The 19,933-nt window shown below is 37.8% G+C and overlaps 1 protein-coding gene across 11 annotated transcripts in view; it reads left to right on the forward strand.

The window, feature by feature from the left end:
* The window catches only part of LOC129769399 (cell adhesion molecule Dscam2), a 405,723-nt gene that overhangs the window by 336,267 nt on the left and 49,523 nt on the right, over positions 1 to 19,933 (forward strand). For 6 of the 11 annotated variants that reach the window (XM_055771651.1, XM_055771656.1, XM_055771654.1 and 3 more), the window contains exons 8-10: positions 3,299 to 3,450; positions 3,519 to 3,791; positions 15,574 to 15,858. In XM_055771651.1, coding sequence (XP_055627626.1) covers positions 3,299 to 3,450; positions 3,519 to 3,791; positions 15,574 to 15,858 — 710 coding nt within the window. Of the gene's footprint in view, positions 1 to 3,298; positions 3,451 to 3,518; positions 3,792 to 15,070; positions 15,359 to 15,573; positions 15,859 to 19,933 lie in introns of all 11 variants that reach the window. The other 5 variants (XM_055771653.1, XM_055771657.1, XM_055771655.1 and 2 more) reach the window with 2 other exon arrangements.

Below are 19,933 nucleotides of genomic sequence, written 5' to 3' on the forward strand. Positions count from 1 at the left end.
TTGGGATATGCAGTTGTGGACAGAAAACCAAAGTCTTTCTCACTGACAAGACAATGACATCAGAAGTCTACAAAAAAGAGTGCCTACAGAAACGGATTCTGCCGTTTATTCGTGCCCACGACCGTCCAGTAATGTTTTGGCCGGACCTCGCAAGCTGCCATTATAGCAAAACGGTTATGGAATGGTACGCAACGAACGGGGTCAGCGTAATACCGAAGGACCTCAACCCCCCAAACTGCCCCCAGTTCCGGCCGATAGAGAAATACTGGGCAATCACGAAGCGGAGGCTTAAGGCAAAGGGAAAACTTGTTAGGAACATGACTCAAATGAAGAACTGGTGGAATCAAATCGCCAAAACGGTGGACGAAAAGGGTGTGCGCCGCCTAATGTGCCGTATTACGGGAAAAGTACGAGAATTTCTTCGAAACAGCAATGAATATTTTTTTAAATTTTTTTTTTATGAAAGAGTAAAGAAAATGCTACATTTGTATGAAAAACAAATTATGAATTCGTTAATAAATGACTGAACTACACGCAATTGTTTGTGTTCCAATATTAAATGAAGCAGACTTTAGTGCTCAATTATTTGGCGAATCCTCAAGGATACGATAACAAGGAGAGAGCTCCACATAAATCAAAGTTCTCTGACCGGAATGAACGGGAAGTAGCTAGAATAGTTTTGGATACCTCACAATCGCATGTGCAAATAAAGCAATATTTCAACTACTTAACTGCTCGGGTGACAATTCATCAAGTTTTGGTAAAAAAATCCTCGCATAAAGAGGGCTTAAATGGATAAAACTCCTCATCTTACACCATCTCACATCCGAAGTCGTCTGAGTTTTGCCATAGCTTGAATGAACCGACAATGAGACATGGTATTTTGTGACAAAGAATGTTTCCAAAAGAATACATTTTGCTATATACCATAACCAAAAGTTGTTCAATGTATAGGTTATCTTCACTGACGAAAAAAGTTCAATTATGATGATCCTGATGGTTCCAACGGGTACTGGCGCGATTAACGGAAGAAGGAACAGTATTTTTCAACCAGTAATTTTAGTGGAGGCTCGTGCATGGTTTGGGCGGGATTCTGTGCAATCGGAAAGCTCAAGATAGCTTTCACATATATGTTCTGGAATCCTCTCTCCTACCGTTTTTGCGTGGATTTCGTCACAAAAAAATCACATTCCAGCAAAACAATGCCTATTCATACCAGCAAAGAAACTAAACAATGGATTGAGGACCAAAAGTATTTTTTGGACCGGCTGGCTCGCTTTCCAGACTTGAATCCTGTTTAGAATCTTAGGGTACGCCCTTGTACGCAAAATCTTCACTGAGGGAAAATGGTACACCGCGATTGAAGAGTCCAAAGGTCGCCATTTCGGAAACATCGGAAAATATCGAGAAATCCGTTCTGCAGAATTTCGATAATAATATTCCAACACGCATTTTCCAGGTTATTAGCCGAAATGGCAAGGTTGCCAATTATTGACATCGGCCGATAGTTTTAAATTTTTCATTGATAATGCTTATGAATTTTGAAATGGTCTTATAGAAACTGGACAGTTGGAATTATCATATTTAAGCACAATAAATAAACAAACAAATCTTTTGAACGAAATTGACATCAAATATACTTTATTCTAAGCATTTAACAATGTATGAATGTATCTTGTTGAAATTCTAACTGTTTGTGTTGCAACGAAATAGAATCAATGTGGTCTTATAGAAGTTGGACAGAGTGTAAATGATATTAAGCATATTTATTTGATACTTAGGCGATGGACCAAAAGTTGGTGGAAATTCGGATGCTGATCCTTAACGAAGTAAAAGCGAATATGAGCTACCGTGAAATCGTTGAAATATTTCGAGTAATTTCGAAAATCATAGAAAAGCATTATACGTGGAAGTGGAAGGCCTCGTTAAACCTTAGTTCACAGCGTTTGCTATACAGATTTAATCAAGCAACAATTAAAAACGGAGGAGGATCACAGCGAAATGATACCTATAGATTTTAGGGGAAAATTATCGACATCATTCAAGCTTCAGGTTCAGTATCTCTTTGAAAAAAGTATTGAGAAATAATATGGGTATTGTGATGATTTTAATCAAGACACTTAATCAAGTTTACTATTCGTAAACATTTTTACCAATCACATTAACAAAGACATGCAGTGGTTGATCCGTTCAAAAGATATTTTTGAAAACTTTATGGGCATTGTCATATCCATATTATTAGATTCACAACTTCGTAGTTCAACCCAATTCCCGCCCCATAACACAGTGTGTGTTTCAGAGCGTGACAAACTATTCTATAGCGCTACCATCTGTGACAATGGCCTGCCAACTGCGCCGAACTTTCAGTAACGGATTAAATGGAAGTTACCACTAAATTGCTCTTATTGAAATTCATTTAACAGTCACCCCTGTCCTCTGCACCGTCTACGAGACATTTCTCAACCGCCCACACGAGCTAAACACATCTCTCGGGCACCAACTGCTTGTTAGCTAAATATCACCTTCCTTCCAAATGAAAAGTGGACTCCCTAGTCCGGAGATTTCCGACCCACCCAAGGAAAGACGAACTTTTACTGTTAATATACATGCAAGCTGTGCGCTACATCTTTCGTAAGCTGTCATTCAGCCTCTATTCTTTTGGCTTTCCTCAAAAGCCGACACTAAACTTAAGAGGTAATCTCCCCTGTGAACCCTTGCCTGGACTCGGACTCGCAAAAGATCCTCCCCCACAAGTGATAGCGAAACGATTGACAAAGTTTTAGCTAATTTGAATATTTGGGATAGTGCAAAGTTATACTGTGGGACTGAAATCCGTGTTTTTTGCGGACCCACACATGGCTTCTTCGATCGGTTGACTGCTGTACACGGACAGATAGCAACGGGGAGAAACATTCCTGAATCCAATTATAAGGACACGAGATTAAACTTTAATATTTCATTCCACTCGGTCGGGTCGTATTCTGATAATTTTGAATTCATTATTGCGACCTCGCTTTGGCTGGTCCCTCTCGGCTTTGGCTCACATATGACGACCGCTACCAGAATTGGGTGTTTGCGTGCGATCCAATTTAAGACGCATCTCGATAGAGAGGAAAAAATTGCGGCAGAAATGAGGTTCCAATCTTCTTCACACACCGTGATTGTGGGGGAATGGGGGAGATATATTTTCCGCAAATCTGAATCTGATACATTTTGACCCCTAAATATTCGATGAACTCGTTAGCCCTTCGTTAATAATACAATTTGCTCAAAATAGCCTCTTCGCTCACTTTTTCAGGTTCATGATAGGTCAATACGTCACCGTTCACGGGGACGTCATATCCCACGTGAACATCAGCCACGTCATGGTCGAAGACGGTGGAGAGTATTCATGCATAGCGGAGAATCGGGCCGGTAAAACTTCCCACTCGGCGCGGTTGAATATCTATGGTATGTAGCGATTACGGGGAGTTCTAGATGTTCAAAGTGGTTAACGCATGACTTTCGTCCGTGTCCAGGCCTACCGTACATTCGACTGATACCAAAAGTGACTGCAGTAGCTGGACAAACGCTGTACCTCAAGTGTCCCGTTGCTGGTTATCCGATAGAAGAAATACACTGGGAGCGGGGAGGTCGTGAGTTACCGGAAGATATGCGCCAGAAGGTTCAGTCCGATGGAACGCTCGAGATAAAGGAGGTGCAAAAATCGTTGGATTCCGGCGTGTACACGTGCTGGGCGCGAAATAAACAAGGCCACAGTGCGCGACGCAGCGGCGAAGTTACCGTAATAGGTTAGTAAATGGGCTGATCCGCAAGGATCGAATTTAAACGTCAATACGTGAATTGTTGCATTGTTGAAAGCTGAGAGATAAGTACAGAAAAAGTTTATTCATTTTTTCGATATTAAATTTACATTTATTTTGGGCAAGTTCCACTAGTTTTTTTTTTAATTCCATATACATTCAATATAAATTGATTTTCTCCTGTTTAAACTCATTGCTGAAATTTCCAAAAAATGAACAGTGCTAATACAACTAAAAATTTTCATGGTGAATGGTAAATGTGATTGAATATAACACAAAAATATTTTGTTTTGATTTTCTGAGCCCTGAAAATTTTATATAAATGAAACCACTAAACTTTCAATTTTGAATGATTGTGCAACGTAAGAAATCTTCCACACACAGCACTTATTGTTCATACATTATGTCAAATATATACCGGGATTTTGTGATTTAAAATCATCCTGTTGAATATTTTTCAATTAATTTTTTTCAAGTTGGTACTACTGTCAGCGGTCTTAACGTTAAACGTTGAAAATGTACATGAATGGTATAAGGCATTTAAAAAACCGACCAGAAGAGATGAACGATTTGCCACGTCAACAACAACAATCCACCTCTTTATCTGATGAAAACATCAACAAAATAAAAGAAATAGTGCCCGGATATTGTCATTTAAGTTTGAGAAAGCTAGCCCGCTTATCATATATCTCTCAATTTTCACAAATTCCCGATACATACATTACAAAATGTAGATGTGTTTCTTTTCCTTGGCAAACTTTTCTTTCTTAATGAGAAGTTTTTAGTGACGATTCGCTTGTTTTCTATCGAATAGTTTGCGATGAATTTGAAATTTTAATGTATTGTCTTCTTCTTCGCCAAGCTCAGTGAAGTCAATGTGTCTTGAAAACCAGCAAGAAAATAAATGCGAACCATATAGGTTATCACAATAGTTGCAACGTATCTCGCTGGAAGTTGATTGGAAACACTTCTACGCGTCTGTAACAGTTAATAAAATTATATTTCTTTTCAATAAACAAATGAATAATTGCAAAATATCAAGCATTATCAAAACGCGCTAAATCCCACGTTTCGATTGGTACAATTTGGAACCAGAAGAGAAACGAAACATTGAATCATAAGCCCCACCCCGTTTTGATTCTACCGCCAATGAAATCGAATAGATTACGCAGAGTCAGTCATTTTCTATCTGCTATCTGACGCACCACCAATATTGTCAGCAGCGGGTAGCGATAGCAGCAGAAAACGAGATTAAATTTTCATGCCATCCAGCGGACAACCGTCACCAATCGCTTTCGTGTAATCGATCCAGCACACGGTTGCCTTTAGCTGATTAGAAGAGTGCATTGGCAAAATAGGAATAAATAAGCGGAATAATAGGAAAAAATAAGCGAAAATAAGAATGTATCTGTTAGCGCTTTCCAGAGCCATCGAATCCGAATTTTTTTGACGTAGGACTACGTCTTTCATTTCTATCTTCTTCTTCTTCTTCAATGGCACTAACGTTCCTAGAGGAACTTCGCCGTCTCAACGTAGTATTACTTGCGTCATTTTTATTAGTACTTAGTTGAGATTTCTATGCCAAATAACACGCCTTGAATGCATTCTGAGTGGCAAGCTCTAGAATACGCGTAATCACAGTGCAAGTCGGAGGAAATTTCTTTGACGAAAAATTCCCCCGACCAGAACGGGAATCGAACCCGAACACCCGGCATGTTAGTTATGACGCTAACCACTCGGCCAAGGGAGCACATTTCTATGCCGTGGTGTAAAACCAAAGTTTCGAAAACGAAAGCGTTACGCCGGAGACCGAGATTTTGAGTGTTAATAGCTCCTAAACAACTGAACGAAGTAGTATGATAAACACTTCATTCGAAAGATAAAATGTCTACGCGTTCTATACTTGTTACTTTCTGATCCAAAAACTTGTTTCAATAGTCTTAAATTTGCTTTCAAAACAGGCTATTGAAATCACCAATCGGTATATGAGCGAGCGCCGCTCGGAAATCCACTCAGTTCTAATTGAACAGCGATTGGAACATGTTGTCGCTGTTATGGTGAAGCTCTTCATTTATCATGAAAGCGCGGATGAACGGTGTCACCAAGAGCCTGTTTGTGCACCTTAGGCCAGAAGGGATTCCATCAGGAGGAGAGTGATGCCACAAATGGTTCCCCGGGAAGACCTCGAAGCAGCTGCTACACACAAATACACACATACACGCGCGGAATTCTTTCCGTTTGGATGCCATTCAGCATCGAGAAAGATCCGGAAAATAATCTGCCAGTTCCTCTGAAAATTTAAAAATACATTCATGTGAAAGAGTTTATTTGAATGTTTTCTATCCATGTAACACTGTGACCAAATATGTTTCAATCAAGTGCTATTAACAGATGGTTATCGAGTTAGCATAAACCACTGGTGGGCTTCCAGTATCAAGGAAAATGTGGAAATATCCAATCGTTACTGAAAATAATCTGCCAGTTCCTCTGGGAATTTAAAATTACATTCATGTGAAAGAGTTTATTTTAATGTCTTCTATCCATGTAACACTGTGACCAAATACATTTGGTTTTGTGATTTTTCAATCAATCGCAATTAACAGGATAGCTTCTGAAGATTATTCTTCCCCATCAGTAGGATATTTCCGTATCCAATATTGGATGCATAAAACCTTGTGCCTCCAACGTAACGCTCTCGTTTTCGAAGTTCTCCAAATATTCATTCATTTAGAATGAATTCAGATTCAACTTCAAACAAATGATCTCTAAATCAACGATAGTCCTACGTCACCCTTGAGGTTATACCATAGATATAACCCACTTCCTGTTTTTTCAATGCAATTCAATCATTCAATTTTCACCAATTTTCACGAATTCGTGCATTGTTTCCGAGATAAAAGTTCTTATATTATGATTGCCGCCAACACAATTGATTTTGGGTTTTGTGTTGTCGTTCTGCGAGAGGAGCTGCATGATATAGTTTGTGGATAAATTCTTTGAGAATAATGTTTTTGGGAGCGTAGGAGATAGCATTTTGCTAAGAGCTTCCGAAAAACCGCTTGAATATTTGATAACTTATTTCAATTATTTCAATATTTGATAACTTATTTCAATTGCCCTTGGTCTAGTCCTACATCTCTCTGCTTATGACCTCAACATAACGAGAGATAAAAATAGAAGAACAGTATCCAAGAAATGACTGGATTGTTAACATAGGACTATAAAATAATTGCATCCAATTCGCCTGTTTTTCACTTCCGATATTATCTTAGGAAGAAACGAGATTGATTAATTAACTCTTTTTAATAAATTTTAGTGCTGATGTATGATTTTGTTGTAACTTGCAAACGAAGATTATGTAGCTCACAAAGAGTATGCAAATATTAGGTTGGGGGAGAAGTAATTTTTTTTTTTGGTGGAATTCAAACATTTTTTTCATATGCTTCAGCTTGTCCGATTTTAGTCAAATATGCACCCAGAAATGCCATCCTTCCTGATTTTTCAGCATTTCCCAGATTTTTTGGGATGTTCCTTAATAACCTGACAAACACTTAATTTTGCCTGATTCTTATTAAACGATCATATCAAAAATTATCAGTAATAAATATGCTGGGATCCCTGTAAAATTTTTACTAGTTGAAAATGAAAACTGTTAAAAGAATCTACATGAAAAGCTATCCAGTCCACACTTATATAATGCTTACGCTTCCTTTTGTTGATTATCTATCTATTTCGAAGCGGTTCGCGTTATCGCGGGTGTAATGTCGACATTTATCAGACCTTCAAGTTGCGTTATACTTTGAATGACAATAATTACTTCATTTTTTTAATGCTTGAAGGACGTAATGCTCACTCTTACTTAAATATTTTTGTATGCATCTCCACAAAAACTAACCATTATAATATCTGATAATTTTTATCGGATACAGTTTTTTTTAATAATTTTCACAATTAGTTTCTATATTAGGTAGAAAAAAAAACTCAACATTTTCATTCATAATTTTTATTTTTAAAGAGCGTTTATTTCATTTGAAAATCCATTATAATTTTAGATTTGAGATTAGAGAACACGAAGCTGTTCTCAACGCAGATCAAATGAACGAACATTGGGGGTAAGTTTGCTAGATCTTTTGACGTAGGACTACGTCTTTCATTTCTATACTGGGGTATAAGTTCTCAACAATACAGATTTTGAACAATATGATTTTGAGCATTAATACCCCCTAACCATCTGAACGAAATGAGCTTGAGCTTAAGCTTGGGTAGACTGTTCAATTCGTAGTTGCTCTCCGTGATTGACCTCAACCAGCGAAGTTGCACAAAGAACACACCGAATGACGCTTGGGAATAGCAAACCATTATTATTGTAAAAGTTTCGGTGATTCGAGCTTTATATAGTCATTGACGACGCCGGCCACGTCCTTACAGTCGCCAAGGGAATGGAAGGAATGTTAGTATGATATTCGGTGCCCGAAGGCAGAAGGGTCGCCTCTATAGCGTTGTTCCCTAGCTTTTGTCAAGGAAGGGACAGTTGTTAGAGGGGGAGGTAAGAATCAGGGTACACTGTGGTGAGTGATGTGATTAGGAGTTTATCCATTTCTTTCTTTCCATAATAACCATGGATAACAGCTATTACAACTATCCTCCATAGGGGAATTGGACCCTCTGCTCTGGTTCTCAATAGTTTCAGGTTCTTTTTCGGACAAGCTACTATAGAGATCCGTCATTCACAGGCGGAGTTCATCCTAACCATCTGAACGAAATGGTATGATAACCACTTCTATGAGAGATAAAATGATAAAATGATATTTTTGATCCAAAAACTTGTTTCAATAACTTAAAAATTGCTTTGGAAACAGGCTATTGAAACCACACAAATCCGTATATAAGCTTCCGCCCGCTAGGATATCCATTTAGATGTAATTGCGGTGTGACATCAGGATGGTCTCGCTCACACGCTCATGCATTATGCTCTTCTCTCCCAATCACATTTCGTTTCTGCAGCCGGACCGAACGGAGTATTTAGCGAAAACCGAAGTATCGATGATAATTCAATAAGGATGGATGCCATTGACTATGGATTTGATAGTGAAAAATACAAAATGTTTGATATGATGTAGAGAATCTTTCACCATATCAAAGAGAATGCATTGATGAAACCAGCAGTTAGAAAATCATTTGTTTACGAATGCCGCAATCGATCGTCGTTTCCAATAAGTAGGAAGGGGGATATTATTTTTGCTGTAACATGAAGCAATATGCGAGAAGGAGGGTATTATTTGTGCTGAGTATTTCCGAAGAGGAATGTATTCCTTCTTTGAGTGTTAATAATTCTACGACGGCTCAACTAAGAGTTATTGCTTCAAACAAATGATTACCATTTCAGCGGTAGTTCTACGTCCACATCGCGATTATATCACAGATATAACCCACTTCTTGTTTGTCGCTCCCTTTGCCACCATTAGCTAACCCCAAAGCTTCACTCGAAGAAAGCCATTCTCTGAGTCTGATGAGATTGGAGAGGAGAATTCTGTATTATGAGCTTCTACCAAGCAATCAGTCATGCTCGCCACTGAACAAATTAAAGGCAGTAATCCAGGTTAAATTTCCAGAAATAGACAATATGCTAGGCGTCGTTTCCATCAAGACAACGGCAAACTTCATGTCTCATTGACAACACGACAAATTATTTTGGAGTCTGGCTATCCCACCACCTAAACTAACCCAAAATTGCACCTTGAGATTATCAGCATAGTCCCTGCCATATTCTCTCAAAGGCAATAACATCGTCTCTATGGACATCATAAACATAGCTTTAAGAGTTTTCGAATGATGCTTTTCTCGCAAAAATCGGCACGAACTTCCCAGACATTGCAACATGAGCTATACTGATTTTTATCTCGATTATTCCTAATTTATAAAAATTATGGTTGGCAACCCTGTATTTACCGATTTGTTGTAAAATTTGTTATCATTCTGAAGGTAGCTTCATAATGCCTCTGTCATAGTAGTCTTGGTCCTTATAGGCGAAAAACACTAGCAATCGATTTTTACACTCTTCCCTTGGTTCCAATTTCTTATCACTCAGGAAGTTTTGCAATGCGTGTAAAAGGTGGTAACCGCTCGGTGCCAGGTCCGGCCTATACGGTGGATGCATTGAAACATTCCAATCAAGCTCCCGGAATCTGATGTCCTGATGGAACACTACACCTCTTCAATTGGCCAATTCTGGATGTTTCTGGTCAATATTTATTTATTTCATATCGAAATAACTAGCTTCAAACGGTTCAGTTGGGACAGCAGAGATCTGAATTTAGTGTAACTAAAAAATCAAATAAAAAATTTAAAAAAAAATTATTAAGAAAAATGTAAAATGTACCGAATTTTCTCTTTGTTGACTTCCATTGTTAACACCCTATAACTCACAACTGAATAGAACAAACAAAAAACAGCAAAAAAAAATTGTTTCAGTGTGCAATGTCACCTTTACAGCGAGCCTAAACTTGAAATTATAGGATCGATGTTTAATGAGATATCGAACACTACAGCCAGCTATCGAGAAAATAATAAATTACTCTTTCCCCAACCTAATACTACGCATAAACAGGGAGAAACATTGTTTATATCTCCCGCCCGATGCAACACGACATGTTTGGCAATCCGCACATCAGCAAACAGTCAACCAACAAACGCGTATTTTATTGCGCTCTAATTCTTATTCACATGGAGTACAATCGCTGCAAATTAGCAAATATCTTCAAATTGACTCTCTACTTTAGTGTATGCTGTTGGCTACTTCATGTCTAAAGGCCCATTTATACGTTGCTAGTAGCTGACTTGACAATGAGCAGCTACTGACCCGGTGGACTCGCTTGACAATTGGTTGACTCGCCTTGTCCGTTCACACAGTGTGAGCTGCTGGCGAGAAACTAGATACTACGGCACGGGTTTACCAGGGATGCCAGGCGACTTTTCAAATGTCCATCAAATAGTCAGAAACAGCAATCAGGTCCGAATTTGTCAAATGATTGGTCCAAAATCGACTTCTTTATTGGCAGTTTTCATCTTAGGTTTTCAGTTGAATGTATCATCACACAATTTTATAGCAAAACAAACGCTGATCGTGTTTAAAAATACATACTTTGTGCTGAATTTCTTTGAACTGAAGGTACTATCCGAAAAAGCAGAAAGAGAAAAGGATTCGGGCCAGGAATTAGATGCAAAGAAAAGGAGCAACAAATACAATATTGAAGGAACTCTACGATGAGGATCCCCGAGATTACAGAGCAGTGTTGATAATAACACCTGAACAAGTGAAAAAACTGTTGGATTTAATTGCTCCACGAATACAACGCCAAGATACAGTCATGAGGGATGCTGTACCTGCAAGAGTTAAATTAGAAATGACATTGATGTGCCTTTGTTTTGGAATATCGTTGGGATTGTTGTCGATATTTTTTAGAATCTCGAAAACATCCATAGCTCAGATAATTCCGAAAGGATGTGATGTTATAAATGGTAGTCTAAAAGATTTTTTTTTTTAATTTTATTTATTTTGTGAAATGAAAATGATAGTCGATTTGCAGGTGCAATAAATACGCTTCAAAAATTTTAATAATGAATGAAAATGTACTTTTTTAAATCGAATATGTATTCTGTTTCTTAGAACAATACTTTTTTTTGTAAGTTGTGATCTGATAATGATTCTATATTAGAGATTCTCAAGAAAACTATCTCAAAAAGAAAGCGTGCCCCGCCAGCGTGCAAAACGAAATAACAATTATTTCGTTTAGAAACTATGAGGGTTTTATTTGTTTTTCCAATAATTTTCAAGTCTATAAATATCTTCACATATTTTCAAATATCTTAAAAATAGAGACATTTCATTACATTTGGCATCACTGATTCGAACGCTAAATTCTGTTTTTGACGTTGTGAAGCATGCAAGTGCGAGTAAATTCAAAAAACTTTGAAGTAGCTCGCACGCCGGATCACACATGACAATAACTGGCATGATGTGTTCACACGGTGTGAGTAGCTGCACTGCAGTAACTGACTAGACCGACTCGTATGCTTACTCGCACCGTCTGAACCCGGCTTAAGGGTGGGTGGGAAGAAATATGATGAGATTTATAGAAATCGCATCAACCGTTTACACTAGCGTGAATATATTCATATTTTCGGTGAATTTATTCACCTAAAGTAGAACTGCATCCAACTTTAGTGATTTCTCACCAGTGAGAAATTCACAAGCGTTTACATATGCTGAATTTATTCAAGTTATATATACCTCGAATAAGTGTATCATATTTATTCTCACCCGTTTACACCTATTTTCACGTGAATAAATCCATCTATAGCTATAGATCTCCCTAATATAAACCCGCCATAGAGCAAAACTGAAAGAGTAGTCAAAAATTACCCAAGGGGGGAGTGAAGGAAATCGGGGTTTTCGAAAAATAATTTTTGATGCCAAATGTCTGAAACGTCGAGATCTAAAAATCTTGAAAAAAAAAATTTTGTCAAAAATCGGCATTCAATTTTTCAGACGGAAAAACGACTGGAAACGAGTGCCAAAAAAACCTTTTTCTTTGACAAAAAAATGGGTGGGTTATATCTATGATATAACCGCAAGGTTCACGTGGGACTACCTTATCGTACCAATCATTTGTTTGTATTGATTGAATTTTTGATTGAATGGAACAATTCTCGAATTCAATTGAATTCAATATATTTAATTTATGAGTAAAAAGATTGTATAATTCCATGTAAGGTCAATTCATCCATTGGGATAGATTATGTTCTTCGTTACAAGTAAATTTAATGACAGTCCTTCTACGTTTGGTGTGATGCCTAGGACAAAATATGTGAACGGAAGAATTATCAAATGATTATTTCATTTTACGTTTCCTTCTGAAGTTTGCATCTCTCAAATGTACGTACTTCTCGAACCGCGAATTTGCTTGATTTGATGAACTTCAGGCACTCAGTTTCGATTTTGACATTATACGTCGAACGCATATTGTTTAATCAATAGGCATCATCGCAGCAATTGGTTATCAACATCTTGCCTAATCATCAAATGGTATGCGTAGGAATTCAGTGAGCAAAAGATATGAAGGCATATCCTTCAATGCAATCTTGAATAACCGAGCCGAAGCGTGGTGTTCGTACCCGCTTTTGTAATCCGTGTTAGGAAAACACTTTTCGGAGTGCAAAAAAAAACATGCGAGTGCAGAAGTACCTTCGAAGACCGTGTTAGGGAATAATATTCTAGTTTACACAAAGGCAAGCGAGTACAAAAGTACTTGCAGTTTGCATTTATTTGCAGAGCCGATTTCCCCAGACATCTTGTTAGGCAAACACATTTCAGCCGGAACAAAAATGCCCCCGACTTGCATGAATTTGCAATGTCAATTTCCTCAGACACCTTAGTTCCAAAGTCTGTGTTGGGGAAACACATTTCAGTCGGAACAAAAAAGCCCCTGACTTACATGTATTTGGAATGCCAATTTCCCCACGCTTCATGTATTTGAAGGTTGTGTTAGGGAAACACATTTCAGTCGGAACAAAAATACCCTCGACTTTCATGTATTTGCAATGCCGATCACTCCAACGCTGCTTGGTTTTGAAGTCTATGTTAGGGAACACATTTCGGTGAAAGCAAAAATCCCCATACTATCATGTATTTGCAATGCCGATTTCCCCAAAGCTGCTTGGTTTTGATGGCTGTGTTAGGGAAACCGTAGATCGGGCCAATCAAAATGAGTCAGTTAGGGCGTTTAGATAACGCTTAACATTTTACAGTTATTCAATTGTTCATCTAATGAAAAATAACATTTTATTAATTGCGATAGAAGCGTAGAAACATTCCCTATCAATTGATGCCAACATCTTTCCGATCCAGTAAGAAATGTTCAAGTTATAAGCATTCGGAATCTTTCATTTTTTCCTGCTTGTTCTGTGTTTAGGTTTTCATTTTACCCCCCATATACTCCGGTTAGACGTAGTCCCACGTCAAAAAAATTTTTCGAGGTAACTGTAAATCTCAACGAGTAATGCAATTTTAAGACATTTTGCATCCAAAATTTTTTTTCAAGACCTCAATTCTCGGTGATTTTTCGTTTTTCAAAAAAAACTCTAAATTTAACGTTTGTGAAACCAGTGAATGAAGTTCGAATGAGCTAATACTTTGCATAGGGTATATTATTGTGTAAATCAACATTTCGTAGCAAGTTCCGAATGAAAAATCGAGATAACTATTTCTATTGGCACCCTAAACCGTACTTTTCGTTTCGCATGCCGAAAAAAAAGTCCCTGAGTGCCGATTTTTGACAAAAAAAAAATTCGGGATGACATTAGACGTTTGATGCAATTTTACGGCATTTGGCATCAAAAATTATTTTTCGAAAACCCCGATTTTTCAACGTATTCCAATCATGATGAATCAGATAATCATGACCGTCTCCGAAATATTTCGAATTTTTAATTCGACGCAATCGAATAGTTTACGAAACTAAGCCCTTTCTATAAGTTAATCGTTTTCTCTGGCAGCAGTAACAGGTTTTTCGAAATAAGTGATATTAATAAAAATAATTGTATGATATGATAAGTGATTTTTTTTAATACGAAGTCTACGCCGATAAGCCGACAATTTCACGTTATCATTGATAAATGGTGTTCATTACTGCAAAAAGCGATCAAAAATTGAAACGAAATTTGAGCTTCCTCCAATAGAGGGGACAAATGATGGCAAAAATTATCTTTCGAACGGAACCGAATTCGAAGAATTTCACACCATTTTATCTCTCTCATTAAATTTTAAAGCTCTACGCCTCTAAAACACTCTATTTATGAAAAAGGTAAGTTTTTTCCAACAGAATTGATAAAAAAAATAATTAAAAGATAACATTTTCCAGGTGTACCCGAAAAAAACAAAACAAGTTGGTTTGAACAATTGATTCAAATGCATCATTATGCTAAACTCACATTACATTTTCATAAACATATTCAATAATTGTACATTATGCACGTACAAAAAACGTACTTTAAATAAATATAATTTTGAAGGTTCAGAAAATATAAGCATAATATTTTTAGGTTATTTTCAATCATACCTATCATCTTTACTTACCATCTGCAAGACACATTTTCACATTCACATCTTGTTATTTCTAAAACGTCACTGGAGAGTGCGTACCAGTGTTGCTAGTTGAACCTACAACTTATCTCTCAGCTTTGCTTTAATAACCATTGTTGAATTGCAGTTCCCCCGAAGCTGAATCCGTTTCACTCGTCGATCTTATCGCTGAACGTGGGAGACCGTGCATCGATAACCTGTTCGGTGATCAAAGGCGACATCCCGCTGACAATCACCTGGCGCAAAGATGGCCGCCCGATCGATCCCAGCCAGCGAATGTCCGTAACCCAGGTTGATCAGTACAACTCGATACTCGTGATTGAGAACCTGTCAGCGGATCATACCGGAAACTATTCCTGCGTCGTGCGCAATAGTGCATCCGAAACCGAGGGCAGTCAATCGCTGCTCGTCAATGGTAACCGTGTCGTGCTAATGTCAAATTTATTCATGTTTGCTTTCTTTTTCTTTTTCTTTACACTTTCCATTTGCGTTGAACTCCAACACACTACTACTTCTACCACTACCAACTACTACTACTACTATTACTACCGTGTCCGTATGGTGGGATTATTCACGGAAAAAAACACACACACAATGACTATGTCGCGTCAAATACACGTGCATCTTCAGTTCCTCCCAATATCGAGCCTTTCTCCTTCCAAGACGGCCTAGCCGAAGGCATGAGAACGCGTACGGTGTGCGGCGTGTCCAAGGGCGATCCACCGCTGTCTCTGAAATGGCTAAAGGACGGTGAACCGCTGTCCTCACTGCTTGGGGCCAATATATCCACCCTCGATCAGTACTCGTCCCTCCTAAATATTCCTTCCCTCTCGGCGGCCCATTCCGGCGATTATACATGCGTCGCTAGCAATCCAGCGGCAGAGGTGAAGTTCACTGCATCGTTACAGGTAAAAGGTAAAGTAAATTTATGCCACAGTTTGCAACACTGCACCCGTTCCTGCATTCTTCTCAAAATCTTACGATGCATACATATATATTTAAACTTATACGCGCAAATATAACCACCATTGTGTGTCCCTTCCCAGTTGCTTTGGCACGCAGTGGGTTTGCGGCCGATCACCAGGTAATTGTTTTCTGCACCACCTTTCTTTGTTTTCCATTTCTTTTTTCTCTAATTTCTTCTCTTTACTTCTGTTCCCAATTTTTTTTCGCTTTCTTCCTGTCTCTTGCTGTCCCCCCTCCTGAAATTTCTAATTCGCTTTATTTATGTCCCCTTTATTTATTATTGGTAACTTCTTCTCTATCCTTTGTCTATCCCTCTGCTGATCTGTTTCCTAATCTCTGAACTCTGTCTCTTCGAAACACTTTCTATACACCGTTATTTGATTTTTTTGTTAATGTTTGTTTTCATTGTTTTCTCGTTAGTGCTCGCATGCTGTAGATTTTTGGATTTAAAGTAGCTAACGCAGCTAAACTTTAGCTTCTGAACTCGCTCACTTCACTATGTTGTCCTTTCTCCCAAACAAAGCTGTGTTCTCGAACGGAATGAAAATATTTCCACCAAACTTCCCAAAAACATTTGTCAACCGATTCGATCCGGTTCGATTTTCTATCTGTGTGCAACAGCTGCTTCTCACAAATAGATGCGCTAAATGGCACAAAATGTATATTTAAAACCCCTAAAGTCCTCTACAAAAAAATACTTATCCACACAATATTACCCTTGCTTGGATATCAACATTTGACTAAAGCTTAACTGCTTCACTGGTAAAATTTGAGTTCAAATTTAGTTCGGTTTATTTTCACAGTTTATTCGTACTTTTAATGCGTTTAAGTTTCCTGTGTTGATTAGACTTTCAGTTCGGTTTGGACAGAAGGCTTCCGCAAACCCCACTCACGAACGCTAGTGTTTCTAATCTCTCTCTCTCTCTCTCTCTCTCTCTCTCTCTCTCTCTCTTTCTATACACTCCAATCGAAACCCTTCATTTTTACTTATAATTCCTCTGTTATCATTTCCAGCTAACCCATGTCGAGATAATTGCTTGTGATATTTGTCTACAAAACTATACAAGTATTCTTTTGTTTTTGGAACGGAATATAACTTGTTCGCTTAACTGCACCATATCCAACCCCCCTTTTGTCATCCATCATTGAATAAAATATATCAATTATCATACGGGTTGGGATAAATTTATAGTTGGTTTACGATACCACTTGTAAAGTGTAAATTGTTGAATTCAAACGCGTCAACGACCGTAAGTTTTGAAGGAATCACTACGCGACCAACGATAAACTTTGTAGATTATGATGCGTGCGCTTTTTGTGTTCCTGGTATTTTGAACGTTTGTGAACAGTAACTAAACAATCGAACACTGTTCACACCATTCATAGACATCGATGGTTCTTGATTCTTCTCAGTAGACCTGTCCACGTTTTATAGAGTATCTTGGGGCATGTAGTTGGATGCATTTTCCGTACATTTCATCATGTTTCGAACTATATATTGCAGAAAATCGTAATAATCGTTAAAATAATGAGTTTTTTCTTCAACGCAAGAAAATTACTATAATAATATACTTACAACTGCAGCGGCATTGCTGTTGTAATTAACTAGTTATTCAAAAATGAAACAGACTCTGCTACAGAGGAAGTATGCAGGCAACAACCACCATCGACAAACAATTGTTTATCATGATATAATAAAGAGGAAATAGACAAACAGAATAAGACTATCGAAGTGTTGTCAATTTGCAAATAGTCGTACAGTTCCGAAAGCAACACTTATTTAGATGCAACTGGTAACTTATAGGGGAGGTGGGGGTAAAACGGACATGTTAAGAAGAACTTCAATTATACCTTTGGAAACTCATGTTTCCCAAAACTTTGATGCAGTTTCTTGCAATTTAATATACTGTTTTTCTACCTAATTGGGCGAATATTTTACAAAAAGGTATTTTTCAATGTTTTTTACTGAAATCAAAGCAAACCGAAAAGTACAACATTTTTTCGATGCGGGTAATATGGACATATAGTAGGGGGAATATGGACAGGTTTGTGATATATGAAGCGTTGCGGTTCATCGATCGCGAGAGGAATAATTTTATCCAACCAAGGTCTGAACTCATCACGAATGTCCGTAAAATGATGAAAAAACCGAAGTAATCCACCTAGTAATCATGCTTTTCAGCAGTATAAACGGACAGACCCTCAACTATTTGACTTTTGGTTCCAGTCAGTTCCTGAACAGTCCACCTTTGGCGATTTGATTTCCTTAGAGATAAATTAAATAGACTTTTCACAGTCTATCTTACTCCCACTGGCAGCTGTCCGTTTTACCCCACCAGTACAATCATTTCAATAATTTAAATTTTCCACTCAAAAATGAATTTACTTTTCCGCACATACCTAATATCGCTTCTCTGTTAACTCACAATCCGGAATATAACAATCAGCGAATTGAATGTTGATATTAAACCACTCAAAATGCATAATATCGAAGAAGCTAGAATTACATCCACACGTGGAATCATGTATGATTTTCGGTTTTTGTTTCCCTTTTCCACTCTTGATCAGTATTCATTGCCATAGGGTGGCTTAAATATTATAGAATAACATGTAGAAAGTGTTCTCATTGACAGAAATTTGAGATTCAAAATGTAACTATACAAATCAACCACCATATTACCCCCACTATCCTTATTACTCGCAGTTCCCCTACAATTGTTCAATATCTCGATATCTGGAATATCTGGATATCTGGAAGTCCTTCACCTACACTCTGTCCAACTTCTATAAGAACACCCCTGATTATACGTCGTTGCAATACAAACAGTTAGAATTTCAACAAGATACAATCATACATTGTTGAATGTTTAGATTAAGGTATATTTAACGTCTATTTCTTTCAGAAGAGTTGTTTGTTTATTTATTGTGCCTCAATATGATTATTTCAGCTGTCCAGTTTCTATAAGACCATTTCAAAATTCATAGGAATTATCAATGAAAAACTCAAAACAATCGGCTGATTGACATGTCAATAATTGACAACCTTGACATTTCGGCTAGTACCCTGGAGAATTCGTGTTGGAATACATAGTATTCCAACACGAATCCTCCAGGGTACTCCAGTAAATATTACCAAATGCTGCTGAACGAATTTCTCGATATTTTTCCATGTTTCCGAAATTGCGACCTTGAGCTCTTCAATCGTGGTGTATCGTTTTCCCTCAGTGTAGACTCTGCGTACAAGGATCCCTCTGAGATTTTCAACAGGATTCAAGTCTGGAGAGTGAGCCGGCCAGTCCAAAAAATTAAGTTTTTGGTCCTTATTCCATTGCTTAGTTTCCTTGTTGATATGAATAGTAGCATTGTTTTGCTGGATTTTTTTTGTGACGATATCAACCCAAAAACGGTAGAAGAGAGGATTCCAGAACATGTATGTAATCTTTGAATGATGTGAAAGCTATCTTGAGCTTTCCGGTTGCACAGAATCCCGCCTAAACCATGCACGAACCTCCACCAAAATTCCTGGTTGCAAAAATACTGTTCCTTCTTCCGTAAATCACGCCAGTATCCATTGAAACCATGAGGACCATCCAAATTGAACTTTTTTTCGTCAGTGAAGATAACCTATACATTGAAGAATTTTCCGTTATGGTATATAGCAAAATGTATTTTTTTGGAAACATTCTTTGTCACAACATACCATGTCCCACTATCGGTTCATATGAGCTTTGGCAAAACTCAGACGTCTTCCGATGTGAGATGGTGTAAGATGAGGAGTTTTAACCTTTTAAACCCTCTTCATGTGAGGATTTTTTACCAAAACTTGACGAATTGTCACCCGAGTAACATTTAAATTGAAATATTGCTTTATTTGCATAATCGATTTTGAGGTATTCGAAGCTGTTCTAGCTATTTCCCGCTTATCCCGGTCAGAGAGCTTTGATTTACGTGGAGCTCTCTCCCTCTTATCGTATCCTTGAGGATTCGTCAAATAATTGAGCACTACTGGATGGGATCGCCCAAT

Source organism: Toxorhynchites rutilus, chromosome 2 (genome assembly GCF_029784135.1).
Source record: "Toxorhynchites rutilus septentrionalis strain SRP chromosome 2, ASM2978413v1, whole genome shotgun sequence".
In the NCBI taxonomy this organism is placed as follows: domain Eukaryota; kingdom Metazoa; phylum Arthropoda; class Insecta; order Diptera; family Culicidae; genus Toxorhynchites; species Toxorhynchites rutilus.